Genomic DNA, 18,046 nt, shown 5'->3' with positions numbered 1-18,046 from the left:
GGAAGCACATTACTTAGCTGGAGCAAGCTCTGCTTGCTTCCCATCTCCAAAGGAACAGAATGCATGGCTATTCTCAGGCCTCGCTGACTATGTATGGGGCCCATGTGCAGCCTCCTGGATCCTTCAGAGATGTCAGACTCTTGGCTGAGGTGGGCAGCCTGTTGAGGCCCTAGAGAAGTTCTATACGTTTCTTGGGGACCATGTGTGGCTAGAAAAAGAGACCAGAATCCCTCCTATGCCTCATGAGAGGAAGTTTACTGTCTTGGAGTCTCTCTTTTCCACAAGTAAAATGTTCCTTTGGTAACTTGAATTGCCTCCCCGCTCCGTCCTTCGCTGATGTGTGCCTCTAGGTTACCGTGCTTGGTGCAGGAAGCATGCATGATGAGGTTTATACATGTCTGCCTTCACAGAGGTTCTATTTTCCTGGGATAAGTAAATCACTAACAAATCAATGAAACCACAAATGAATAGCCACTGGTAGTGATACTGCTAGAAGAAGCAGGATGGAGCCAAGAGCACATAGGTGCTCATGGCCAAGCCAATGGCCAACAGCCAATGGTTAGACCTCTCAGAGAACTCAGGGAGAATATTTCAACATTAGACCTGAGAATGCTGGGTATGGCTACCAGAAGATAATTCCATGATCAGGGATTTTAGAAGATCAAGAACTGGACTAGAGGGACGTCTGTGTTGAGGGGAACCAAAGCCCTATCTGGGCTGGAGGAAGGCGAGATGTACTTTCTCTGACATATACATATTCTCCTCAGAGGGAGAAATGAACGGAAAAGCTATGATGTGTCTTAGGCCAGAGCACGAAGTGAGAGATTTCCCAACATAAATGATGAACTCAGTATTAGAAAGTGAAGACAAATACTTCATTACATATGTTCATGCACATATGTGTGTGAAGACAAATACTTCATTACATATGTTCATGCATGTGTGTGTGAAGACAAATACTTCATTACATATGTTCATGCATGTGTGTGAAGACAAATACTTCATTACATATGTTCATGCACATATGTGTGTGAGTGTCCACACACACACACGAATGTGATTGTGCATGTATGCACATATTGGCAGTTCTAGATATCCAACATATGCTAGACATGTACTCTACCCCTGGCCTACAATCCCAGCCCCTTATGAATCCACCAAAGGCAGCTTTTACTGTGAAGAATTTGTGCTCTCTGTTCACAGTTGGACACATGGGTTGCTAATATCAATTTTCCACTGCAAAAAAAAAATCAACTGAATGATAAAAATCACTCTCACTTATGTAATAACTAACAGGCCCCAAGCCAGGGACCTCCCGTGATGGTGCTGCAGTGCCTTCATTCCTCACTGTGCTAGCCTGCATTTACTTCAGTTTTGTCTTCCCTATGTTCCACGGTGTGTAGATCTTGCTGGCTCCAGAGCTAACATGCTAATATTAAAGTGGTAATCAAGATGCCTCTAAATATTCATAGCAATAAATGCCTCCCTTGTGCCCCATGAATGCCAGAGCTGCAGTCTGAAGCATTTATTTAGTGCTGGAGAGGGACTCAGCTATTCCCCAGCTCCCTTCAATGCAGTATTTTAATACTGTTGTTATGCCTGAAAAATGAGATCCCTCTGACCTTCCAGCATGATGGTTTAGATGGCTGGCTTTGGCTCTGAGTGGGCCCCTTGGAAAAGATGACCTCAAGGCTGTGATGGGAATGGACGTGACTATTGAGGGTGATTCTCTGCTCCTGCTGAGCCTGTGCCAAGCCACTGCCACAGGGCTTCAGCTTCAAGGTCAGGGTCAAAGTTTTCTAAGTCATTGAGAATTCAGTGTGTGGGTGTGTATGCGTGTGTGTGTGTGTGTGTGTGTGTGTGTGTGGTGTATGCACACTTGTGAAAGGAAGAAAAGAATTTTCTATAGAAATTCTTTTCTATAGAAAGGTAATTTGTACCTATAATTTACTGACCTTTTGCTTTCTGGTAGAAAATTGCTATTAGCAAGCAGGTATCCACCTGTGCAACAGAGCACACACTCTCCATGGTAAAATTTGCCACTAATAAATACTAAAGGGATAAGGATGTGGCTCACAGGTAGGAAGCATGAACTGGATTTTCATGGAAGAACGGTATCACCTGTCCCAAAGATTCTCTGCCTGTCAGTGATAGTAGAGATATAAACTAAAGCCTTGGGCTATAAATGGCTCATAAGATAATGCTGCTTGCTTCTAAGCCATAGGACCTGAGTTCAAGGTCTGGAATCCATGTGCTGGAAGGTAAGAACCAACTCTGGCATGTTGTCTACTTACGTCCACACGTGTGCCATAGCACTGACTCTCAATAAATGAATAGATGTAAAACATTTAAAACAAATCCTCAATAAGGTGCTCTTATATACTTAGCAAAAAAAATTTTGTCTAATTTTTTTCTTTGTCAGATATCCAGGAAATAGAGTAGCTAGAACATGTATCCAGTAACTGAGGGGATGCGATCCATCCATACATTAGAAACAGTTAATTAATTATTAATTAAGTTAAAATCCCCAGTGAAGGCAAGTGGACAAATCCTACCACCCATAGAACCTATTCAATTGCAGACATGACACAGATATGTGAAGTCATGTACAGAGAAAGGATCAGAAAAAAAATCAGTGAGCATCTATTTACATGATTATGGGTATATAAATCATTTTACATAATAGAATATTGTAAATTTATAAGGTTGAACAACACATAGAACCAATATTTCCTTCAGGTATAAGATTAAGCCAAACCATCCATAGAAGAATGGGTTCAGTATAAGGCTAATGTTTGTTTAGAAATACATAGAGTATGAATAAACTATAAATGAAATCAAGTAATATTAATTAGTGATTAATGGGTTTAAGCTAATTCCTCTGGTGAGGAATGGATAGGATGTAAGAATGACGAAGGAATGTTGTAGACTCAATTACATCCCTGACCCTGCCAGATCTATATTGAAGCTCTAACCCGTCTCCTTGAAATGTGGAACATCTAGAAAGAAGGCCTTTAAGAGGCTACTCAGGTGAACTGAGGTCACAGAGGGCAGTTATGAGTTTGACCAAAATACCTCACAGAAAGAAACGATTAATTTTGACTCATGTCTTCAGTTCACTGTAGCAGAGAAGGATTAAGTGGCAACTCAGCTTATGGAGGCAGAAACACATTGGCAGAGGCTCTTCATCTCAAGAAAGTCCAGGAAACAGAAAGTGAAGCCAGAATCAGGGGCTAGGGAAAAACCTTTGAGAGATTGCCCTTAGTGACCCGTCTCCACCCAACTTCCTCAAAGTGTCACAATACCCGCCCAGCACCACCAACTGGGAATCACTCAAAGCATTCAAAACATGAACCTGTGAAGATCATTTCAGGTTTAATGTATAACATACATGTAGGTCCTAACCCAACAAGGCAGGCATCCTTCTAAGAAAAGTGTGGAGCATAGCCATGCAAAAGTTAACATCGACCTACTATGGGCAGTGCCATCCCTACACAGGTAGACCTGGACTGTATAATAAATGTAACTGAGCAGCCGGGAGAGACAATCCGGTAAGCAGCATTCCTCCATGGCCTCTGCCTCAGTTTCTGCCTTGGCTTCCCTCAGTGACGGGTTAGAACCTGTAAGACAAATAAGCCCTCTCCTCCCCAGGTTTCTTTTGGCAACAGTGTTTATCAGAGCAACAGAAAAGCAAACTAGAGAGAGGGCTTTCTACAGTGTTGGAAATAGTCTACATCCTCATCTGGCTAGTAGATGCCCTGTGATTATTTTATTTTTTAAAATGCACGTTGATATACTTTACATATTTGTTTAGAGGTACTTCTCCCAGTTTAAAAGAATTATAGTGGCTGCTTAAATATCTTTGGCTTATTGATTAGCATTTGATTGATCGGTTCAGCAAATACAGTTCTTTGCACATCCAACAAAGGATGTAGTTCCATTAGGTAAATCAGTCAATATATCATCGTAAGAAAAAAAGAATGGTGTGCGTTATGGTCTTCGTTCAATAACAATTAGGAAAATGGATGGAAATGTGCTTTTAAACAAAAATGTCCAGTATAATGAGTAAATTGGAATGAAAGTTCCCTCCATTCTCTTCCTCCACTGTATATTTCTTGTACCACCCAGCCCCCAACTGGTATACTGTGGTGGTTTATACTGGTTTCCACTTGATACAATGTAGAATCACTTTGGACTCAAGTGTCTGGGCACAGGCATACGTGAGAGATTGTTTAGATTAGGTTCACTGTGCCAGGAAGATCAACCCTAAATGTCGGCAACACCATCCCCTAGACTAGGCTGTCTACGCTGAGGTTGGGTATATGGATTAGGGGAGGGAAGCAGGGACCAGAGGGCTGTGGAACAAGAGGAAAAGATGTCTGCAGAGCCATTTCCCTGGCATGGGTGGACTCCTTCCTTCACTACTCACTTGTTATCTGCCCAGTCCTCCGGTGGCTATAAAGATGTGCAAGCCAACACACCAATCACAAGTAATATGATGCCCTTCCTTTTCATGGGGAAAGGACAGGACAGCAGGAGGTTGGTGGTGATGTGACACTTCTTCTAATAGCTGGTTTTTAAGCTGATTCCAGTAGACAGTCAGGAAAAGCATCGCAGGTAGAGAAACAAGCATGTGCAAATTCTCAGGGCAGGAGGACAAATCTTGGATTCCAAGAGCAGGCAAGGCATGTAGGCGCATGCAAAGCATGTGGAGTCTGCAGGGGAGAGGACCTTGGGAACCACAAACCAAGTTCAAAAGGTGATATCCTATCAGTGCAGTGGGAAACAAGCACAGGCACATTGGAAGATTGAAGTTTTAAGTGACCTTCCATTGCTGGAGTATAGATGGGAAGAAAGCAAAGGCAGACCCGGGAAAACCTGGATTAGGAGGATGAGGAGAGTCACCTGAGGGTTGAACAGATGGAGGGGAAGATGGTAAGGAGCCATGGGAGCAGGAGAGGTGCTGTAGAGAGCAGCTCTGCAGGACTGTTCCCATGTTCAGGAGAGGGGGTGAACCCAAAGGATAATTTAAGAGTTTTCTGCCATAGGCAGATAATGAATAACGATGCCCTTTGTACAGTCAGGGAAGATCAAAGAAAGGGTAGGAGAGGTGGGTGGGGTAGATGGAGCTATGATGAGAGGGAAGGGTTCAGAGGAAGAATCACTAAAGGAGAAGAGTAGAATGGCCACATCAGAGCCAGGTGTCCTATTTTTTTTTATCTCTGTCACTCTGGTCTTCAGTACTTGGTGTTGAAGAAAATCCCCAAGAATAAAATCATCAATCTATCTATCTATCTATCTATCTATCTATCTATCTATCATCTATCTATCTATCATCTGTCTCCTATGCCCCTCCCCTGTCTCCTCCTCCTCCCAATCAACCTCAGCACTCCCTCTTTCCTCCCCACTGACTATACTGATGAAGAATATCCAGATGTTGGCAAGGCTAAGCCAACTGCCTTTCAGCTAACCCTCTCTGTTCATTTTTCAGGATCATCCAGATGTGCTAACTGTGCAACTGCAGCTGGAGAACCGAGAACTGATCCTCAGCCTGGAAAGGAATGAGTAAGTCAAGGTCATTCTTGGTTACAGAGTGGCAGAGAAAGTTAGGGCAATGTCCACTAAAAACGGCTCTATCTTTTCTATCACCACAGGATGTATCTAATTTCATGAACTTGCTCCAGTGTAATAAGCTTCAACTTATGCTTTTCTTCAAAAAGTTGGCTCTTTAATGGAGAAATTATAAATTCCCAGAAAATAGTACACTGGATGTCTTTGTTGTTGTTTGTTTGTTTGTTTGTTTGTTCTTTCTGAGAGAATAGGTATGTTATGCTTCATGTATGGCTTCTCAGGGGAAATGGTCTCTCCTTTACGCCCCCCCCCGACACTCCCACAAGAACCACAGTTGCAAAGGACTTCTTTCATCTATTTAATTCTTACTTTAGCTAAGGAGGTCTTCCAGTGAGCAGCCTATATTTAATAGACTAACTCTATTTGTCAGGTCCCCCCTGGCGTAAAGCAGGAGAACTAGCTCCTCTTCCTCACTCTGAAGAATGAGGGTCCCCTGGGCGTGGGGGTGGGGCTGACAGAGGAAGGAAGACAACCACCAGGGACATGCAGTTGCAGAAACAGGATCAATCTCCTTTTAAGCAAACCACGCCCTTCATTGTATCAGAGCCACCGTCCTGACATGTAGCATCTAAAGCCACAAAGGGCTATAAAATGGCACAGCCTGCTCCCTGGGATCTGCAACCTGCCACTTGGTGTTTTTTTCTTACATGCCTAGCTTTCACCACCGAGTGGATCAAAGGCATGAAAACCAGTAAAGAGATGACGTGTTTCAGCTTTTTCTTGTATCCTGATGACTTGAAAAAAGAGATTTGGGCACATGGGTTGAATACTTAAGAGTTCTGAACAGAATATTATTTTGCTTTTATGTGGCTATATTCAGAAAGTAAACATCTTAGAAGATCTTTCTAGACAATGTAACTGGTGTGTATGGATATGCAGGTGTAGGTGCGCACCTGTGCATACCAATGTGTATTTACATATGTGAGACAGATAGTCGTCCCTCTATTGCTTTCTCCACAGTGGGCTTTTTTTTTTTTAAAGATTTATTTATTTATTTATTTATTTATTTATTTATTTATTTATTTATTTATTTATTGTATTTAAGTACACTGTAGCTGTCTTCAGACACTCCAGAAGAGGGTGTCAGATCTTGTTACGGATGGTTGTGAGCCACCTTGTGGTTGCTGGGATTTGAACTCTGGACCTTCGGAAGAGCAGTTGGGTGCTCTTACCCACTGAGCCATCTCACCAGACCCCCCCCCCTTTTTGAGTCAGGGTCTCTCACTGAGCCTGGAGCTAAACACTAAGTTTTCCCACAGTATTTCTACATGTACAAAAATAGAAGGGCTGGAGAGATTGCTCAGTGGCTATACTTCTTGTAATAGAAACATGATGACTTAAATTCTGATTTCCCAGCACCCACATAAAAGCCAGTGGGAAATTCACCTTTTATTTTATTTTTGCATTGCTGCACGTATACGGTTTTGAAACTATCTCCATGGAGGTAACTAGGGGACGTGGTTAGAATGTGAAACGTCCTCTGTGGGCTCAGGTGCTTAAACACTTGCTTCTCAAATGGTAGCACTGGGTTAGGAGGGCCTCTCTAGGGAAGGTAGGTCACTAGTGGTAGACCCTGAGACTTCATAACCTGTCTCACTTGTCTGCTTTCTCCTCCGGTTCGTGGATGCTGTGTGACCAGCAACCTCACACTCCTACCACCATGCTCTCACCATGATGGACCATGTTTGTCCACTGTCCATCATGGTAAATCTTCCCTGAAGATGCTTCTTGCCAACTGTTTGCTTACAGCAGTGAGAAAAGTAGCTGGTACTCTAGACGCTCTCTGAAAGACACAGAAAAACAAACAAACAAAAATCTCATAAAGACAGCTGTAGGGTCCTGTGTCCTCTATGGGTTGTTATGTTTGGCAGCACGGCTTAGAAATGTCTGTCCTGCACATGGTCTGGGCATCTGGCCATTGGAGGAACATGTTGCCCAGCACAGGGGAGGCTGTGACCCTGAGCATGCAGATAATCTTAGGGTTGCAGGTAGAAGGGTGGAGAGATCTTATGAAATCTTATTGTATTTTTACTAAAAAGCATTTGTTCCACAACAGAAAACAGAAGACCGTAGGGATAAAAGAAACAAAGAATAACAACAAAATAAACCAATGTGCAAACCCTGGGTGACAGGGCAAGGACAAAGGTGGGCTCCTGCCTTATGAACATGGCTTTGCTTTGGATGTCTCTAGTCGACACAGCAGTCTTTGTACAACCCTCCACCACGGCTTCAGTTAGCAGCATTATTGGCGTGCCCTTCCATAGAAAATGCTGTCTTGGCCCCATCTGGTTCTCTAGGTTTGTAAAGTGGGTTAATTGCTCTGTTCATGGCTCCCTCTGGAAGTGATTTACCCTCTGTTACTGAAGATAGCATAATGCGTGCTGACAACCAGACAAAGGATAATTTGTGTGGAAAATCATCTCAAAGGTGCCCTAATTTATTGCTGTCCAATCCTTTAGGCCTTTCCCGAAATAACCTCGGAATTAGAAAACTTAGAAACACAAAATGCTTTTTTTTTTTCTCAATCTCTTCCTTTCTTTCTTCCTAATCTCTTTGTCTATATTTTTAGAGTATGTGGATTATGGGACTGGAGAGATGATCCAGAGGTTAAGGGCAGTTGGTTCAGGACCTGGGTTCTGTTCCCAGCACTAACATGACAGCTGATAACTGTCTGTTACTCCAATTCCAGGGGCTCTGGTGCCCTCTTTTAGCCTCTGTGGGTTCTACACTCCCAAGATGCACAGACACACATGCAGCCAAAGCACCCATACTCATAAAATAAGAATAAATGAATCTTTTTTTTTTTTTTAAGTATCTGGAATATCTGGGCACAGTGGTGAAATTGTAATCTCAGCACTTAGGAGGCTGAGGCAGAAGATTCACCATAAGTTCAAGGCTAGAATGGGCTGTATAGGGAATTTTTAGGCCAGCCCTGGCCAAAAATAACAAAACAAAATAAAACCTTAATAAAAACTATAATAATGGATTTAAATTTACAATACATAGTGACTACACAGCTATTCCTCTGAGATACTGTAGCTTTGCTTTCCTTATCCCAGTTGTACTGACTTTAATTTTGCAGTGCTGTTAATCAAACCCAGGGACTTGTGTGTGCTGAGTTAATACTCCCCTTTCAGCTTTTCCTTGGTCCCCACCTGTGCCAATTTTAAAGATCACAGTCTGTTAAAAGTAATGTTTTCATAATTCAGACGTTCTGGTATTGCTCTTTTAATGATGTTTTTGTCCAAATATTCAGTGTAACCTTTTAAAAAGAAGATTACGTGTCTATTAAAAATGAATCGATGAATATGCACAGTTTTGTGAGGAAGGTAAAGTTGTTATGATTCTCCTCAGCTGTAAGACACAAAAGGTAATTAATCATGCACCTTTTAATTAAATTTTAATTTCCATAGCCTTTGGCCCAGGAGATCCAATTTAGAAAGTTTAGTCAAATAAAGCTGTAAGAAATGAGAACGGGTCATTTAAATATTTAACACCCAGGACAGTAGAGGGCCTGACCAATCAGATAGCCAGACTGTTACAGCTAGGAATTAGCCCCAGGTTCAAAGTCGTTCACTGCTGAGGCTCTTCCTCAAAATTAAATTGGAAGAAGATGAATAAAATGTTGAAGAACTTTACTGTTGCAAAAGAAATTCCATGATGTACCCAATGTAAATATCGTGTTAGGAAATCATATACATGGCCTTCAGTTTTAATTTCAAAATGATATGTATGCTACATAGCTCTGAATACAGGGACTATAAAAGAAGGCTTTATTGTTTTACAATAAGAAAATATCATGTTATAGGTTAGGAAGGAACTTTATTTTAAAAGTGTGAAAACTGGGAATGTTTCAAAAGAAAAAGGATGGCATATGCTCCAGCCATTAAAGGACATACAGAGCAGGACCATTTTTCAAAAGACCTTTGAACAGCCTCAAGCAACTCCCAGAGAGCAAAAATTGTCTTCCTTTTGAGCATCAAACCCCTGGATATCTTGAGATTTGATATAATTTAAAACATGCTCAGCAATTAAAACTGAACTAAGAGTGGCCTTGGCCCCTTCGATCACAAGAAGTGTCAGATAGTCTGGTGCTGGCAGAGCCCCCTCATTATCCTCCTCAAACCCCTGCCTGGTAAGACAGCTCTTCACAGAGCAGAGCTGACTTCTTATGAAATACTCATTTCAGGGGATCTGTTTGATTTGCCTTCTAGTATCTCTAATTTGTGCAAAGATCTGCTGGTGGCTTAAAATATGTGTTTGTTTAACCATAATTGAATGTTTAAAGAAACATTAAGTTTCCCTGGAGCAGCATCTATCAGGACGTTGCCGTCTGTCTATGGGACAGCAGGGACCAGATTTTAGCTGCTGTAACTCCCCTGCATCCCTATAGATTCCCCAGCCATTCCTCAGTGTTGCAGAAACTGCATCTTTGATCAAAATGCTTTATGGGACATGCTGGCCAGCTTAGACATCCATTTTATTTTCCAATTCTTTTTTTTTTCTTTTTAAACTGAGAGCACTAGACCCCATTCAACACATCTCTCCGCCCCAGGGAGCCTTCGTTAGCAAGTCCTGTTCCACCACTGCTCAAAGGTGGTTGCTGTGGGAAATCCATGAAAAACTAAATTTATACTTGGGGACTCTCTGAGCACAAAGAATGTCACTATTGATTTTATCCTACCTGGAACAATTCCAGACATCTCTAAAAGGCAAGTCTAATTGGTACTTTGCTCCAGAACAATAACAGAGTGGGTGTTTAAACATTGTTCCATGGTGGGTATAAATATCTAGGAGGGTGTTTGTTTTAATTTAGGGAATATAACACAATAGCATTTCTCCCATTCCTTTCCTTCCTCCAAACCTTCCCATATATGCCTCCCAACTCTCATTCAAATCCATGGCCATAACTTGCTCAGTCCATATAAAGTTATTTGCATGTTTTCAGGGCTGGCTGTTTGGCACAGGACAATCGTTAGGTGTGCCCTTTCTTCCCTGGGGAAGTCCAGCTCTCCCACTCCCAGCTTTCCTCGATTGTCTATAGCTTTTTGTGTAGGGTGGAGGCCTCATGGACCTCATTCACTTTGACACGTCCATAGGTGTCACCCTTGTTCAGCTCTCATTTGGCAGCTATGTTGGTGAGGCTTCTGTTGTTACAAAGAGGGTCAATCTCACAGCAAATTCCCTGATCATTTGGCTCTTAATCTTTCCATACCTTCTTCAACAATCTTCCCTGAGCCTTAGGTGTGGGAATTGTTTCATAGATGCATCCATTGGGACTGGGTGCCACAACTCTGCATCTTGATGGATGTGGCTTCCTATAGCAGTCTCCAGTTACAAAGAGAAGTTTCCTTGATGAGGGATGAAGACTACACTTATGTGTGGGTGTAAGAAGAAATGATTATAGATTGTTGCTTAGGGATTATGCTGGTTTAGTAAAATAGTGGTCTTCTCCAATATCCACAACTTCACCTGGACTGAGTAGTTGGCTAGGTTTCCAGTACCAGGCATGTTTTCCATCTTGTTGAGTGGTTCTGAAGTCCAGTTAGAGAGCGGTTGGTTACCACCTAGGTGTGTGTACCACAACTGCACTTTTAGTGTTATCACAGCACACTGAATGTTTATAGGTGTGTTGTTATAGGTTGCTCCATAGGTGTCATGGATGTGTAGGACTGTCTCTGGACATTGTTTCTAGAGTGCATGGTGTCTTTAACACTAGGGACTTACCTTCCACCTCTGGTGGATAACCAAAGGCAACAGCAGCAGGCTGTATGTTTGGAGAGTCGCTTGGACAGCCATGACCAGTAACTCAAGTGAGGGCTTCTCGTGTCTGTTGAGGATTTTGTTAGGTTGACTTTGGTTCTCGGAAGGAGCACCATCGGTTCAGATGAGGAACGTTCATTAAAACAATATATGTATATCTACACATGGCATTATGTATACTTTTTAGGTATAGTTAAAAGTATAATTGCTTTGGGCTTTTTTAGACATACTTATAAGGGTGTATATTTTAGAGCATTCCTCAGGCTACATCATACAAGTGGGAGAAGTGTGGCTAGTGTGGAGATTTTATTTGGCGGATTAAGACTTGGCTAAGTGACCATGTAGAGGATGTTGGATCATCATTCATGCTGACCTGGGCTATGATGGGCAGCTGGAGAAGCTGCTGCCCATTGCCTTGGGGCAATCCTTTCTCTTAGCCTCACCTTGACCCATGGTTTTGGCAGTTGTTGCTATAAAGACATAATGGGATGTCCTAATCACATCTCCTGGCAGTGCAAGGCTGAGGGGATAAGTGTGCCTGGCACAGCAGGATCTGGATTACCGAGATTTTTACACTTTGGATCAATGGGCCAAGACTAACAAGATGAGATTAAATAGAGATAAATGTAAAGTCCTGTGCTTGAGTTAACAGTGTAAGAAACAAAAGCCCTGCAAGTTCAGGAAAATTGGCCAGTAATCTTGTGAATGAGACTGCTGACTCAACAGGAACCTTCAAGGCTACATAGCTGCTGATAAGGGTGACTGCCAAAGAGCATGTGGAAGGCAGTAGCAAGCCCTAGACTAGGGAAATCACTTTTCTTTCCTATGGTGACCCTGGCCAGGCCACATCCAGACCCTATATTCTTTACAGTCCTACATGGCATTTGAGAGTCAATGGATCCTGCCTTTGTGTTCCCACTGTCAATCAGTGGTTCTCTTCTCCCTAAAGGAATGACCTAAGGTCAAAGGGAGGGTCATGATGTTCCACCACCATCTCCCACACACCCTACTAGTCATAGGCACCATGTAAACCCTTACAATACTAGTGAATGATGGAACCTGAACAGTCTGCAGCCATCAGACACGAGTCACTAGGAGGCTGACGAAATGTCCTACAGGGTATATGAAACTATTTCAGGAAAGGAGCTTTGAAGCCCAGTTGCTTGTTTAAGCTGCTTGCAATCTGCTTAAGGTCTGCCCCAATTTCTTGGTCTCCAGAGTGGGGTTGAGGTCTGTGAACATCAGTGTTGAAGGATTATTGCTCATGTTATCTCTGATGCTCAGTGTAAATGGTTTCAGTATGGTTTCCCTGCCATGCCTGTGATGCTCATTATTTTATCACACTGGCTGCTTTCTGTGCTCCACTTTAGACTTTGTGGGTGAGTGAAAAAGTGGTTTAGATCTGTTCTTTTCCTAGAGGTCAGGTAACGGCCATACATCTCAGTTCTGACCAGACCTGGATTAGCGGGAGCCACCCTTTGGGTTCTTGTTGCAAGGAAGATTTTAACTTCATGGTCTTGATATTCTCGACCACTGCAGTTGTAAAGCCTTTGTGTGTGGATTCTTTACTTTTTCTCAGAGAAATGCCACCCACATGTAGCCTCATGAGCTCTAAATTTCCTTGCTGATTCTAAGTCCTGGTTAAATGAAGAACAAAACTTGACTCCCTAGATCCATGACTCCACCTCTCTGCTTCCCTTATTCTGTTGATAAATCCTCATTAGCATTTTGTTGATACATCATTGACATCTGTTCATTCACTTACTTTTCTCATCATTTACTCATGAATATTTGATTGACACCTGACATGACCTTGGGCATTGGAGGTGATAGAATGGTCCGACATGGCCCTGGGCCTTAAAGGTAGAAAAGTGAATGAGGTAAAGGCCTGGCCTTTTGCAGAAAAGCCAAGGAGCCCAAGACTAGACAGACCATGGAAAAAGCAGAAGACAAAGATCAGTTGTGCTTGAAGCCAAGGAAGGACAGCACGTGACACTATCCTAGCCTTGAGATGAAAGCAGATGTATAATTGAATGTCATTCAAGATATATAAATAAGCATGAAGCAAGTAAAGTGGGCAGATGGTATAAGGTTCAAGAGAGAAAAAAAGGCTATGAAAAGGCCCAGAGTAATGACGAAGGGGCATTCCAGAGACAAGGATCTCATTAGGCTAGGGACCTTATGATGCAGAAAGAGGCAAGATACCTAAGCCATGAAGGGTCTTCTGCTCATGTGAGGACCTAGAATTTTCTCATGGTGGGACACCATGAAAGAAAGGCCTATAAACAGGATTGTGACATGATATGGGTCAACTAATTCTGGCTGTATGAGAAGATGGCATTGGAGGATATGAAGAATGAGTGTTACTGTTGTTATCTAGAGGAAGAGGATGAACCAAATGAGCATGCAAGGACGGAAGAAGGTTGTTGGAAAACATTTATTTTGACACAGAATGGACTGAAGTTGAGGAATATTTGAACAGTTGGGGCGATGGGACAGAATATCCCAGGGATGGATGATTTTGACCCAGGAAGAGCTAGGAGTGCTGCTTTAATCAGATTAAGAGCCCCCAAAAACATACTGAGGAGTTCTGCCTGGAGTGGTGATCAGAGACATAAAAATGTGGATATGGCTGGCACAGTCTTATAAGATACCTGAGCTGCATGGAGCCTGATGCTAAGATGGACCGTGGAGGGTGATGGTGAGCTGAACAAGGCTTTTCTTTGGAATTTCTGGATTTATGCAGCTGACAGTGTAGAGTAATACAAACCTAAAGTGGGTAGATCTCAAGCAGGGGGCAGCTATTATTACCAAAGGCAATGCCCACTCCATTCATCCTCTAAGCCAGAGCCTATATAACAGGGAGAGCCTCCAGGCATGCAAGCTTCCTCCAACACCTCTTCTAAATTCCTCTTAGTCCACACCTACCTGTAGAGTTGGTGCATCTCTACAAGAAGCTCAAGAAGGCCCTCTTCCCTGAATGAAACCCGGGAGATTGTTTCTAGGCCACTACCATTAACCCTAAAGTCAAGTGTTTAATGAACACAAGGAGCATGGCCATCCTCACAGATCGTTCTGTGGTTCAGAGCTTGGACTAGCAGGAAAATGTCCACTTATAATGGGCCTCTAGTCTGAGGTTCCTGGTGTAGCATTTTCCAGTTGCCCCAGTGAATGTTGTCTCCTATGAGGTTAGACTACATCTGTTCAGTTCGCCCTACCTTGTGCCTCAGAGAATAGGAGGCTTTAGAGGGCCACTGGAATGCATTGCCATGGATGGCTGGAGGGCCAGGAGATAGTTCTGTGAGCATGAGAGTCATCTATAAATTGACACAAGCTATACCAATTTGAACCATCTTCGGACTAGACCAAACTCGTCAGATTTTGCTAGCAGCTTCTCAGCCTTCACATTTAAGAGCATTTTAATTGGGCTAAATTTTATTTCCTGATATGAGCTGAATTCCTTTGAGTCTCTCTTTTTATTTGAAGTTGTGCAGACAGACACTGGAAAAGGTCAGAATGCCATTTTTAGAATGTTTTGTTCACCAATCTGACTTAACGTGTAAGTGTCTAAGTGGGTTAAGATCAACCTTGTCGTAACAGTGTCTCTTCTTGTTGCAACCAGGGAGTGTAGCATCCTTAATCAGGTTCCATAAGAGATGAGGACATGCAAAGGATGCTTGAAGATAAAGTAGATCTCCAGACCCACTTTTCTCTCTTTAGTCCCTCAGCTCTTGGACCACACACACACAGGTCGAAGGTTTGCCAACGAGAATCCTGAAGGGTGGATCTCTATCTCTGTTTCTGAGGCTGCATCCTGAATTAATGGGAATAGTAGTCTGGCCTTCTCTAGGTGATCTCTGGCCACTGAGGGGAGCCAGTGCAATCTCTGAATGTCATTGTACTGGCCCTGGCCCTGGCCCTAGAGCATGGCTAGGTAGTTGTACAGGTGCTACAAGGCCTATCTGGCTTATGACTAGCATCTTCTTAACTTTTTCCTGGTTTTCATTTCCTCTACAGAACAATCATGGCACTTCTGTTCACAGGTGTCACTAAGATTCATCAGCCACTTGTCATCAAAATTAATATGCAGGAGAGCTTGGAGCTTTAGTGTAGTTTTAATAAGTTTGTGGCCATTGATTTCAGCAGGTTCTCAGACTGCTGTGGAAAAGCACAAGGGTAGATGATTCTGTTCAGAAATGTTTACTGTGAAGTCATTATCCTGAATGGAATTGAAGCCCCTGCCTATTATTGGCCAGTGCTTCATTGTGTGCTTTGAGTAACTTGAAGTTGGCAATTGGATATAGCTGTTTCCTTGATTCCTCCTCAGCTCCTCTCGTTTAGGCTACCAATTTCTACTTCATCAGTGATATATATAAAAAGCTCTGATGTCATTAATCACCAATTAGACTAGTTTTTATCACTATAAAGTCTTCATGGTATGGCTGTGTTTTGCCAAGGGCTTAAACAGGTGTTAGCACACTGGTGTTTATAGCCATATTAGACACAGTAGACAAAGGGGAAAACAACTTACATGGTCATCAGCAGGGTGGATAGACAGCATGTAGTTATAGATCCCAAAAAGATTGTTTTTTTTCTGACTTAAGAAAAAAAAATGTCACTCTGACACAAGCTGCAGCAGAGTTAGACTTAGAAGCTATTGAGTTAAGCAAAATAAGCCGGGGTCAAAGGACAACCAAGAGTGTAAGTTCACTTATATGAATGTCCTAGTTTCTTCTCTGTTGATGTGATAAAACATGCTGACCAAAAGCAACAAAGGGAAGAAATAATTTACTTTAGGTTATAGTCCTAGATCACAGTCAATGATAGCTAGGAAGCCAAGGCAGGTACTTGAAGTAGGTCATGTCACAGCCACAGCTACATCAACCTCAGCCATTTTCTTACTAAATCAAATTCCTTCAGAGTTTACTGTCTCTTGACTTTCGCATTTAAGCTCATTTTAACTGAGCTAAAATTTGTTGAGAGAGAGAAGGGGATATACTCATGTTGCTTGGTTGCTGATCCACACAGCATAGCCTCTGACTTAGGAACTTACTTCACCGCCAAAGAAGAACAGTAAGAAGGATGGACAATGCTGGGTGGGAGGTAGGCTTATGATCTTATAAGTCAGGGTCATCAGGAATGGTGTGGCCCACATCAGTTAACAGTCAGGACAATCTCCCATAGACAGCCTCACAACCAACTTTATAATCAAGGCAGTTGCTTGGTTGAGATTCTGTCCCCAGAGATTCTAGATGACAGATAAAATAAACCAGAACAATGAAGTACCTAAGATGAACAAATGGAGTTGAAAATGGAATGAGACTGACGGGGTCTGGGAGGAGGAAGCAGGGGTTTACTATTAACTGAGCCTTGGGTACAGAGGCCGAGCGCGTCCTGGAAATGGAGGGTAGTGGCGGTTCCAACATTGAGGGTATGTCTCTTACCACCAGATTACACACTCCAAATGGTTAAAACCACAATATAAAAAGTATAACATGTAAATATATATGTATATACATTTCATATATATTTCACCACTATTTAAACACCCAGAATCTGAAATGTCAGTATGTTTTTATCATCAAAAAGGTTTACTTCCAGTGTTCTTCCATGTACGTATGTAATGTAGAATGTATTAAATCTTTCTCTAATTAATTCTAGGAAGATCATTCATCTTGGTGAAGCCACTGTCTCAACTAGCAAATAAAGATGTAGGTACACTGTAACTCACAAGAGCTGCTCTGTATCCAGGCCATTCTTCTCTTGGTTTTCTGAGAGCTGGCCTCCAAGTTTGGCTCCTCAGCAGTGTGTTACTACTTGCAGTTCTAGCTCACTCCTGAGGTACTTCTGACTCCCAGTGCAAGAGATGACCATGGTGCTAGCATTTTGATCGGATTATAAAAGCATATCAAGGGAGGAAGGGTTCATTTCAGTGCACAGGTCAAGGTACAGCCTGTCGTGATGGGGAAGTCAGGGCAGCAGGAGCTTGAAGCACATGCTCGTGTGGCATTCACCATCAGAAGCAGAGAGCAAGGAAGGCAGGCACCGGCTCAGCTCACTTCCCACATTTTATTCAGCTCAGGATTCCCTGCCCAGGGAATGGTCCTACCCACAATTAAGATAGGATCAAGATAATCTCCCACAGGAATACCCAGAAGTCATTTCTAGATTTTCTTAAGGTGAACAATAACACTAATTTCCACAGTAGAGTTTCGAAGCAAGCCATCCTTCCCAGGTAGTTGGAGGTCTCATCTGAAGCTTTTCTGCCTCTGGATTCCCAAAAGTTCAAGTCCTGGGCTGTGGCCTGTCTCCCTGCCTTCTTGGTTCCATCCTTCTTCTCCTGATGCCAGACAACTCTGTCCAGTGTCCTGCTTCATCCACCCTCCCATGATCCACGTCATTTGACTCCCAGTCTTTACTTCAAACTGGCATCAGGAATGGGAGAGTTCCAAGTTTCCTGAGTGCTGTGGGTTGTGGGATGGAGTGAGCCATGAGGGTCCAGGCTGCCTGTTGGCTGGCTTGGGAGCCAATTATGTGCCAACCAGCTGGTAATCCTTGCACAATAATGACTTGTTTTGTCAGACTCTCCATCCTGACACATCCCATCATCTCTTCTTTTTTTTTGTTTTTTTGTTTTTTTTGTTTTTTTTTT

General features: G+C 42.7%; 1 protein-coding gene across 1 annotated transcript in view; it reads left to right on the top strand.

Annotated features, from left to right (window-relative positions):
• Adam12 (ADAM metallopeptidase domain 12) overlaps positions 1 to 18,046 on the top strand; it is a 324,955-nt gene that overhangs the window by 82,309 nt on the left and 224,600 nt on the right. Inside the window, exon 3 of the mRNA XM_021194809.2 lies at positions 5,492 to 5,565. Coding sequence (XP_021050468.1) covers positions 5,492 to 5,565 — 74 coding nt within the window. The remainder of the gene's footprint in view (positions 1 to 5,491; positions 5,566 to 18,046) is intronic.

This window comes from Mus pahari, chromosome 1, assembly GCF_900095145.1.
Source record: "Mus pahari chromosome 1, PAHARI_EIJ_v1.1, whole genome shotgun sequence".
Classification (NCBI taxonomy): Eukaryota; Metazoa; Chordata; class Mammalia; order Rodentia; family Muridae; genus Mus; species Mus pahari.
This window is presented reverse-complemented; position numbering and strand designations above follow the sequence as displayed.